A 10,214-nucleotide genomic window follows, 5' to 3' on the forward strand; every position below is an offset into this window, starting at 1 on the left:
CTCTGATAATGCATCGAAAATCGACTCAAAAGTGGAGTAATTAGTGTGCTCTATTTATTTATGAGTTATTTCGCTTGCAGAGTTATAGCATGTGCGTGTAGATTGCTAGGCACTTTGACTCGCTTACTTCAACTCTCCCTTTCCTGTAAGCTCTTCAAGAGTTCACTGTTTTTTTGATAAAAATGATTCATAATGTATTTAATGCACTGAAAAGTAGAAACGGCGTTTTTAGGAAATTTGAAAAACATAAAACAAAGAGTATACTCAATCAGAGGGTTGCTGAACAGTGATGACATCAATATCTGACGATTCACTAGAGAGGAATGATGAAGACGTCGCATAAACTCCAGAAGGCATGGAAGAAGAAGAAACGCCGAAGCGCCAATCATCCATAAAACTCGATGTGCCAAGTACCGCAGGTGGGTAGAAATATGGCGAAACTTGAGGAGTAACATGAGGCGTGATCGTAGGAGATGGAGTAATTCCATTGAAGTCCGAGGAACACAATCCAATTTGAGGGGTCGCGTAGTACGGCCAGTCGTATCTGAAAATATAAATAATTTTTAATTTGAAGAGTCATTGAATACGCTGAAACTTACGTTGGTGAAGCCCATTGCATCGGAAAATCAGCAGATCCATATCCAAAATACGGAGAAGGTGTTGGATAAATTGGGGAATGATCGGGGCCAGTTAAAGGAGGCAATGTAATAGAAGTGGTTGAAGATACCAACTGATCAGAGATAGTCGATCCACAATCATCCCCAATCATAGCACTCTTCACCTCATTCGAAATCGAGGATCCATTGGAATCGGTGTAGTCAGTGGTGGAGCAAGGGTAGTCGTAGACCTGGAAAACCCCCATTTGTTTATAAAAGTCAATTGAGCGCTAAAATGTGGTGTCTTCTTCTCTTCAATGGGTTCATTATGAGTTTCCCATACCGGAAATTTATGGAACTGGTCGTATTTTGTTTCAAAAGAGAATCGGCGGCAGGGGTTTTATGGTCCCGGGAACTTCTTGCAAATCAGTAACTTCAAAAGTGGTTTCAATTAGTAATAAATCTTTGGTTCCCTGACTACTTGTCTCAATGTTTGTCTATTAGGTGACACATGTCCATCGACACGGTCATTTATCTTCTCTCCGATACGATTTGTCCCATTTCTGTGTCCCCACGTGACTCCCTCCTCTCAACTCACCGCTCCCCCACCAATCGAAGCCATCTCATTTCCATCAGTGGAACCGGAGAAATGAGTTCTCTTCCTCGCTTTGTATCCACGTGGGCGACGACGGAATCCGTTCTCCTCGAGCATGAATTCACAAGAGTCACTGATGGTCCATTTGTGACCTTTTCGACCGCGATAGCTTTCTCCCGTGTCCTTGGGCAACTTCACAAAACACTCATTTAAACTGAGATTGTGACGGATTGAATTCCTCCATCCAGCATAGGTTCCACGGAAAAACTCATAGTTTTCCTGGAGATAGCTATAGATTTCAGCTAGTGTCGCCTTCTTATCCGGGCGTTTCTGAAAATAATGTTTCGGCGTCAAAGGTGCCCCAGATGATTCAGATTTCCTTACCGAAATAGCCATTGCAATCAGTGCAATATAAGAATATGGAGGCTTCTCTTTCCGCTTTTTCGATCGACACTCATCTTGATCTTCCTTCATTTCTTCATAATCATCACTCAGATTCTCATTATCTTCATCCTCTTCTTCCTCCTCGAATTTCTCAGTTTTGATTTTTGGAAGAATTTGAGCGGTTGAGGAGGAGTCATTATCGAGTTTCAGAGGACCCAGAGCGTTGGCTAGGGAATAGAGGGAGTGGCTGGAAATTGTCTAGTGAGATTATAAGGAGAATCGGAAATTAGAGGTTATTACAGGTGAGAGGGAATCAGGAAAGATATTGAAATATGTAGTACAAAATAGATCAGTTTTGAAAGAGAAATGAGATTTTAATATTGAGGAACGGAATTTCAAACTTGAATTAGTGTCGGATGAGAGTTTCATGAAATCTTTTTATTTTAATTTTGAGCTGGATTTAGTTTAAAAAAGAAATTTTTCAAAGTGGAGCTCACAATATTTTACCAAAAGAGAGTTCAGTAATGAGATATAATTCAAAATAGCATTCTAACATTCTGAATAAAATTTTCTCCTTGATTTCAGAAGACCGTAAATTTCCCAAGACAGGCAACTTAAGAGCAAAAATATCTGAAACTGGCTATTTGGAGTAAGGTGAAACTGGCTATTTGGAGTACGGTCAATTTTTGAATATATCCAATTTTGTAATTTAGAAGTAAAAGTCAAGAGCTATATTTGAAGACATTGTGATATCAAAGACTACTAGTTTGGAAGAAGTTGTAAATCGGTCAGTGAGATAAGACTAGCAAGAAAATAAAGAAATTTCTGAATTAATAAAAACTTATAAGGCACATCAAATGATTTACTTCAAGATATCACAATACCTAAAAATCGCATTTAAAAGAAAGTTATAAGTTATAACTTATAACTAATCTCGAAAATTCAGCTCAGAGTCGGCGAGACGGGAATCATGAACAAACTCTAACAGATCAATTAACTTTTTTTGAAATTTGTCATAAATCTATCCAATATACCTAAAAATTACTTGGGAGTCAATATTTCAGGACAATTTTGAAGTTTTCCAAAGTTTCTGCTACCTAATACTGGCTATAATTTGTGACAACTCACTGCCTCTTTTCTGTTTCTCACAAGCCGTAAGTAATCAAAAACTTCGAAATCCCCCACACAAATCTCCAGAATCTCTGAGATTTATCATTTGAATAAATTACAACTAGACCAGTATCTCCGGCAGATATCCCCCACTGTGCTCACTCTCAATATCAAATTTGACCCCCCTCTCGATACCTGTTACCCTATTACGTAATCAGTCGAAAACAGCATGACTTACCGTTCCATAATACCCGAGGAGGCAGCAGTTACGGAGAGGGGAAGTGGATTGGGTGACCTGGAATAAAAGAAATTGGTTGGAATGGAAAAAAATGGAGCAGATTTGGAGAAAAAAGTTAAGGATCTTATCCATAAGAAATTGAATTGAGAAAACCCAAAAGATTCTCCCACTAATGATGATGAGCCCTTGTATTCAGAGAAAGAGTAATGGGGGAGTAGGGGGGATTGAGTTGCTTCATTGACGACTCGTTGCATAAATGAGACTCCGCCCATCGCCACTGCTCCGAGAGGGGTACGGTAGTTTTGAGACGAGAGCAGAACTGGTGGCTTATGGATGGGGAAAACAGGAGGAGGAGTGACTATAATATAAACAATTTTTTGGGGAGTTGAAGACGAAGAGTTGGGAGGACACGAATGGAAGAAGACACATCTGGTTGGATTGGTTGGTTGGTTAGGGAGAGGAAATATATATATATATATATAGATGAGGAGTTAATGGATTCCTAGAAGAAGAAGTGAGGAGGATGGTCGGGAGTTGTTGGAAATCTGATTCAAGGGATCTTAGAGGTTTTAAGACTTTTTGAAAGCTCCAGAAAATGAGGAACGTCTGGTGTGCCTCAGGCGCGTTTCATGTATAGTCTAGTATTAGCACGGCACGCTTCTTACAACTGCGCTCTACCGAAACCGAAGAAAATTGTGTGTGAATGTGAGAGACTCAGAGAAAAAGAGTTCATTTTTCAAGAGGATTTTAGTGGATCGCGGTTGTTAGAAGCGTGCCGTGCTAACAGCTATCCGATATTACTCCAGTGACAAGGCTCCTCCTTTCGAAGCTTCCTGAAAAAGAGGTTGTCTGACTCATGACCCTCTCTCCCCCCTTTTCAATGTTGTTGGAAAAAAGAAAAAAATAATAATGGGAATTTCGAAATCATTGGTCTTGTTTTCTTGTGATCAGTTTATAGTTTTGTAGTCATGTGTCAGGAGTCGTGAGGACTGAACTTCTTCTTTTTTTGCTCCTCTATCTGTAATTTTCAGACAGAAATCGGGTGAGAGTGGCTTTCGGTTCTTTATTGTTGTTTTTTGAAAAAGTACAGTTTTCGAATTTCTTATCCATTGTTGTCAACTTTGAATGCATATCTTGCGATTACTATAACTCAACGTGATTTGAGTTTATATTTACTGGACAGCCAATCTCAATCAACATTTTTGTAGTTGACAACTTTTTCATAGCTCCGCCCACTTTTGAGATACGCACCAACTTTAAAGGTGCGCGCACCTTTAAAGTTGGAAATTCGAAAAATTGAGGAAAAACTGTCATTTTTTAAATACGCCAACTAGTGATTTTAACATCAAAATAACCGGAAAATTCAATTTCTGACGTTAAAAACAACTTAAAACCTAATTTTCCAGGTCGGGTATCACATTTTTAGCAAAAAACAAGTTTGGCCGAGAAGGCCAAGGTGCACCACTATAAGAATGGGTACCATGGTTCGATGGGTCAATTTTTGTAAATTTTCATTTGTTCTGTTTTTGGTTTATTTTATCTTGTAGAATAACACCAGGGCTACATTTTTGTAGTTGATAATATTTTAATAGGTCCGCCTATCGATGGTCTCCGTTCAAACTTTTTCATTTATATTTTGTCATTTTCCGTGTTCTTTTTCTCTCCAAAGCATTTCCCGTTTCTTCCAGCCATTTGACACCTCCCAATCCCAAACGGTAATCGAAACCCTCTCCCGAATGTTGCATAACCAATCTATCCACCTCTCGACAGACAGACAGTTGCCACTAGAATGTTTATGGTCCCTTCTTCCTGTTTATTTGTTGAAATGGAAGTAAGGGGGAGATATTCATGTTCAACGGGTACTCAAGTGTAGGTTTAGCCAAGTTTGAAGTGTCCAAAAGGATACATTGTCAACAGTTACGTAATCTTTACTTCCGGTAAGGAAGGGTGACTTGGAGATGGTGTGGGAAATGAAGAAAATATCTGGACAATGATTGAGAAAGTAGGAGATAAATCTGATTTTGTCCTGTCTAAAAGAAGGGGCGGAGCCTTGCCACACACCTTTATACATTCAGCGGTTGAGTGTGGAAAAGATTCAGTTATTTTCAGATGAAATTGAAAAATTACACTTTTAAGAAAAAAAAATCATGACTTGATTTAAAACAGGTTTATTCAGAGAACCAGTCAAAAAGTTCAGGCAAAATTCTGTGCATCACGGAATCCTTCTATCTGTCGATAAGTGTTCGTATCCTCCGTTGGCTCAATTGGCGCTTCGAATCCAGGATTCTTCGGACGTTCGTGAAGAGGGGGAGGCTGAAAAACTACAGAAATCGATCAAAATCCCGAGTGCTCTCACCTTATAGATAGCGGGTCCTTTGCTCTTTTTATTTTTGAGCTTTTTGAATGGCGACGACTTCTTCATCACAGATTTCTTCATCGGAGCACTCTCCTCTACACTATCCCCCGATGTATCCTCCTTGCTCCTTTTCTTTTTCTTCTTTTTCGAATTCTCTGATTCCGTTTCCTCTTGTTTCTTCTTCTTCATGTTCTTGTTCTTTCCTGTGACAACAAGAGTTCGGATTCCGGTGGAGCGCACTTGCAACTCACCAATTTTATTCTTTCCAGCACAATCGAATCCAACGACTGGTGATAAGAGAATCGGGAGAAGTGCGCCAAATAATACGGATTTATCTGGAATTAAAAAAAGAGATTTCAGAGGAAACTGTGAATACAAACTATCGAATAACCAATTGATAATCACTTGAATCATCATTGAACAAACTGAGCATTAATAGAAAATGGGGGAAAATTAATAGTGCTTTGTTTTTCTGAATGATAAGTTATCAGTGGTTCACGTGTTTTCTTGTTTCTTATCAAAATGTGAGTTTCAGTGGAGAATCGGAGGGGATAAAGAGTGCGACGTCAGAATTTGTTGAAATAGTTAGAATTTAGATGATTTAGGTAGATCAAAATAAGAGCTTTATTTTCACATTTGAAAATTTCGTGATAACGTCTTCGGCTCTTGAGTTATGGGAGAAATGGAGAGCGTTTCTCTTTTTGATGCTGGCCCTAGTCAGAACTGGTACGAATCAGAACCACTGGACTAAGGCATGTCCGGATCGAAACCGCCCTAATCACAGCTGACAAAAAATGATAAAACGTTATATAAAAGTCATTAGACCTAGATTTGTACCATTCTGATTTGTACCAGTTCTAATTCGGGAAGTTTTGATTAGGGGCAACACTTGATTCAAATCATCTCCTCCTCTTCCTCCCCCCTAATCCGCCTGTTTCCTAGCACCTTCCCATCAGCTCATAGAGCCGTCTGTTATGACCTGTGATTGACCTTTCACACTTTCGACTACATCGTTTCTCCCCCTATTCTGATGAGTTGTTACTGTTCTCCATTATATATAAACACATTGTGGCGCGCCTGTATCCCCCCGATTTGGGGCTTGGGGTATTTTTCGAGGGGCATGAGGGTGTATGATGCCAATTTTGAGCATCATACAAAACACGCATGTTTTTGACAGGAATCGAACCAAGAACCTCTTGATTCGCACCGTCAGCACTAACCACTACTCCAAGTGGACACGTTATAATCTCTTAACCATGGTTATAATAACTTCACGCCTTTTTCATTTTTAAAATTCGTATTTTAACAGCGTGTAATTAAATATAACCCTCTCGAATGATCGAATCAACCAGAGGGTTTGTTGGCAGTAGAAAAATTCGAAGTTCTCAAACTTATTTGTAGTGATAGAAAGGACAATTGAAAACATGACCCCAAACCGCCAGAGCATTTTTGGGAAGGACAGCTAAATTTGTTATTAGAATTCCTGCAAAGAAATGCGCAGGTCGCCCCTGATTATTCCAAAGCTTAGGCGCGGAGTCAGAGCAAGCTCCAGGGCGTCCCTATTTTAAGGTAATCACTACTTCTAGTGTGCTGAGCCAAGGGGCGGAGTCAGAGCAAGCTCCAGGGCGTCCCTATTTTAAGGTAATCACTACTTCTAGTGTGCTGAGCCAAGGGGCGGAGTCAGAGCAAGCTCCAGGGCGTCCCTGTTTTAAGGTAATCACTACTTCTAGTGTGCTGAGCCAAGGGGCGGAGTCAGAGCAAGCTCCAGGGCGTCCCTGTTTTAAGGTAATCACTACTTCTAGTGTGCTGAGCCAAGGGGCGGAGTCAGAGCAAGCTCCAGGGCGTCCCTATTTTAAGGTAATCACTACTTCTAGTGTGCTGAGCCAAGGGGCGGAGTCAGAGCAAGCTCCAGGGCGTCCCTGTTTTAAGGTAATCACTACTTCTAGTGTGCTGAGCCAAGGGGCGGAGTCAGAGCAAGCTCCAGGGCGTCCATGTTTTGAAATAATCAATTATGTAAAACGATAGAATAATGATTGACACTTTCACTCTTTTATAAAACAAAAATATGTAATGTTCTCTGTGCTTCTTTCTTCAATTGAGTAGTCGATGTAGTGTTAGATGAAAGAAAAATTTTCTGAAAAAAGTTTAAACAAGAATTCCGTATTTTGCTTCGTTCTGTTTGCTTGTTTTAGATACAACCATTTCTTGTACCATGTGAACGATTCCAGCTGGGTAGCATAAAAAACCAGCTTGGTCATCAGTGAATTCTCTGTAGGCAAAATTCAATCGCCACGAAATTAAATACAAACGTTTTATGGGAAATGAAGAATGTGAAACACGTGGCCTTTCAAACATGCTGTGAAAAAACTCCTGTAAACAAGAGTTCACGTATTTCTGCTTTCACACCCTCATGCCCCTTTTCGATTAAATACATGTACATCACAGATTTCTTCATCGGAGCACTCTCCTCTACACTATCCCCCGATGTATCCTCCTTGCTCCTTTTCTTTTTCTTCTTTTTCGAATTCTCTGATTCCGTTTCCTCTTGTTTCTTCTTCTTCATGTTCTTGTTCTTTCCTGTGACAACAAGAGTTCGGATTCCGGTGGAGCGCACTTGCAACTCACCAATTTTATTCTTTCCAGCACAATCGAATCCAACGACTGGTGATAAGAGAATCGGGAGAAGTGCGCCAAATAATACGGATTTATCTGGAATTAAAAAAAGAGATTTCAGAGGAAACTGTGAATACAAACTATCGAATAACCAATTGATAATCACTTGAATCATCATTGAACAAACTGAGCATTAATAGAAAATGGGGGAAAATTAATAGTGCTTTGTTTTTCTGAATGATAAGTTATCAGTGGTTCACGTGTTTTCTTGTTTCTTATCAAAATGTGAGTTTCAGTGGATAATTGGAGGGGATAAAGAGTGCGACGTCAGAATTTGTTGAAATAGTTAGAATTTAGATGATTTAGGTAGATCAAAATAAGAGCTTTATTTTCACATTTGAAAATTTCGTGATAACGTCTTCGGCTCTTGAGTTATGGGAGAAATGGAGAGCGTTTCTCTTTTTGATGCTGGCCCTAGTCAGAACTGGTACGAATCAGAACCACTGGACTAAGGCATGTCCGGATCGAAACCGCCCTAATCACAGCTGACAAAAAATGATAAAACGTTATATAAAAGTCATTAGACCTAGATTTGTACCATTCTGATTTGTACCAGTTCTAATTCGGGAAGTTTTGATTAGGGGCAACACTTGATTCAAATCATCTCCTCCTCTTCCTCCCCCCTAATCCGCCTGTTTCCTAGCACCTTCCCATCAGCTCATAGAGCCGTCTGTTATGACCTGTGATTGACCTTTCACACTTTCGACTACATCGTTTCTCCCCCTATTCTGATGAGTTGTTACTGTTCTCCATTATATATAAACACATTGTGATGAGAGAGTGTAGGATTGGAAGAGACTCAGACGGTAATTGGATACGAGTGGTTTCTGCTCGAGAAGGGAGGAGAAGTTGGGGGAACAGGCGGAGAGCAACAGATAGGGAAATGGGAGAGAGATGAAGAGGGGGGAAGGGTTTTTTGAATGTCATGAGTTCAGGATCGGCTTAAGGGGGAACATCGGAAAACGAACTTATACAGTGATAGAGGAGACGAGCATCGTTTTGTAAAATTTTGAAGCATTGAAAATCCAAGCTATAAAATTCTATCTATAAGTGAAGTAATATTCTACAAATAGTGAACTTTACTTTGTCTGTTGGCAAGTTTTTGGTATCTCTTGGGAGCCAAAATATACCGGTTTAAACGTACACCACTGGGTACTCCTTTATTAATTACAGGTGATACGGTAGAGTGCGAAACGACATCTGAAAAAGTTGTTAAGAAGCAGCATCCAAGCAACAACAAGACAAGACCGTTTACATCAAGAATAATTTATTATTTCACATGGGTTAGTAAGAATGGCTAGTAAGAAAATGGTTAGTTATCATCCAAAATCATTGAACCAATGCGTAGAGGACAATTGGAGCAACGAAGAATGTTCCAGAAGAACGGAAACCGGCAGAAGTCGAGTTGGTGGTCGAGTTGAAGAGGTCCTCAAGGGTGGTGACGTCTTCAACGTCTTCATCGTCGGCGACTTGTGGCTCTTCGGTGAAGGCTGGACGAGAAGTCACTTCCTCGACAACTTCTGGAGCTTCAGTCACTGGAGCTTCGGTGACAACGACCTCTGGAGCCTCAGTGACGACGGCTTCTTTAGCTTCTGGAGCTTCGGTGACTTCTGGCTCAGTGGCATCGGTGGGTTCCGGGACTTCTGGAGCGGCTTCTGGAGCTTCGGTGACTTCTGGCTCAGTGGCATCGGTGGCTTCCGGGACTTCTGGAGCGGCTTCTGGAGCTTCGGTGACTTCTGGAGCAGTGGCATCGGTAGCTTCTGGGACTTCTGAAACTTCTGGGGCTTCTGTTGCTTCAACGGCGGCTGCTTCAGTGGCCTCTTCGGTCTCTTCTTTGGTTTCAGTTGGCACGTCGGCTTCAGTTGCTGGCAGAGCTTCGTCAACGCTTGGAACTGCGATCTCGTCGCCAGGGGCTGGAGTGACAGCTCTGAAAGAATATCGATAAATGTTTCCATTCCAGAGAATTCTCCACAACTTACACTTCATCGGAGAAGACAACTGGTGCGGCGGCGATGAGAAGAATGGCCAAAAGGAAAGTGTTGATTGGTTGCATTGTTGGTTGATGGGTGCTTGAGGGAGCGAGTAGAGAAGACGGTTAGTCGAGAGTTGATGTTCAAACGAGAACTGATTTTATTGGTATTTTCTCGAGCTTACATCGACTTTTATCGCATCATTTGATCGGCCTCCACGTGGAATACGTAGCGATGGAAGAGATAAGGGGGGTGGGGGTTACGGGGATATTCGGGTATCAGAGAATTTGAA

The 10,214-nt window shown here is 40.9% G+C and overlaps 4 protein-coding genes across 4 annotated transcripts; all 4 read right to left on the bottom strand.

The window, feature by feature from the left end:
• Positions 1–264: 264 nt before the first annotated feature.
• GCK72_002741 (uncharacterized protein) lies at positions 265–2,931 on the bottom strand (the record flags this gene model as incomplete). Its single annotated transcript, XM_003112208.2, has 5 exons — positions 265–544; positions 600–847; positions 1,195–1,521; positions 1,576–1,822; positions 2,924–2,931. 5 exons carry the CDS (start codon positions 2,929–2,931, stop codon positions 265–267), a joined length of 1,110 nt encoding a protein of 369 aa, XP_003112256.2.
• A 2,185-nt stretch (positions 2,932–5,116) lies between these two features.
• Positions 5,117–5,696, bottom strand: GCK72_002742 (uncharacterized protein; the record flags this gene model as incomplete). Its single annotated transcript, XM_003111848.2, has 3 exons — positions 5,117–5,236; positions 5,280–5,614; positions 5,660–5,696. The coding sequence occupies 3 exons, from the start codon at positions 5,694–5,696 to the stop codon at positions 5,117–5,119; spliced, it is 492 nt and encodes a 163-aa protein (XP_003111896.2).
• A 1,930-nt stretch (positions 5,697–7,626) lies between these two features.
• GCK72_002743 (uncharacterized protein) lies at positions 7,627–8,070 on the bottom strand (the record flags this gene model as incomplete). Its single annotated transcript, XM_053723573.1, has 3 exons — positions 7,627–7,856; positions 7,905–7,988; positions 8,034–8,070. The coding sequence occupies 3 exons, from the start codon at positions 8,068–8,070 to the stop codon at positions 7,627–7,629; spliced, it is 351 nt and encodes a 116-aa protein (XP_053592218.1).
• Positions 8,071–9,281: 1,211 nt separating this feature from the next.
• Positions 9,282–10,005, bottom strand: GCK72_002744 (uncharacterized protein; the record flags this gene model as incomplete). Its single annotated transcript, XM_003112254.2, has 2 exons — positions 9,282–9,879; positions 9,932–10,005. 2 exons carry the CDS (start codon positions 10,003–10,005, stop codon positions 9,282–9,284), a joined length of 672 nt encoding a protein of 223 aa, XP_003112302.2.
• Between the last annotated feature and the right edge of the window lie 209 nt (positions 10,006–10,214).

Source organism: Caenorhabditis remanei, chromosome I (genome assembly GCF_010183535.1).
Source record: "Caenorhabditis remanei strain PX506 chromosome I, whole genome shotgun sequence".
NCBI classification, from domain to species: domain Eukaryota; kingdom Metazoa; phylum Nematoda; class Chromadorea; order Rhabditida; family Rhabditidae; genus Caenorhabditis; species Caenorhabditis remanei.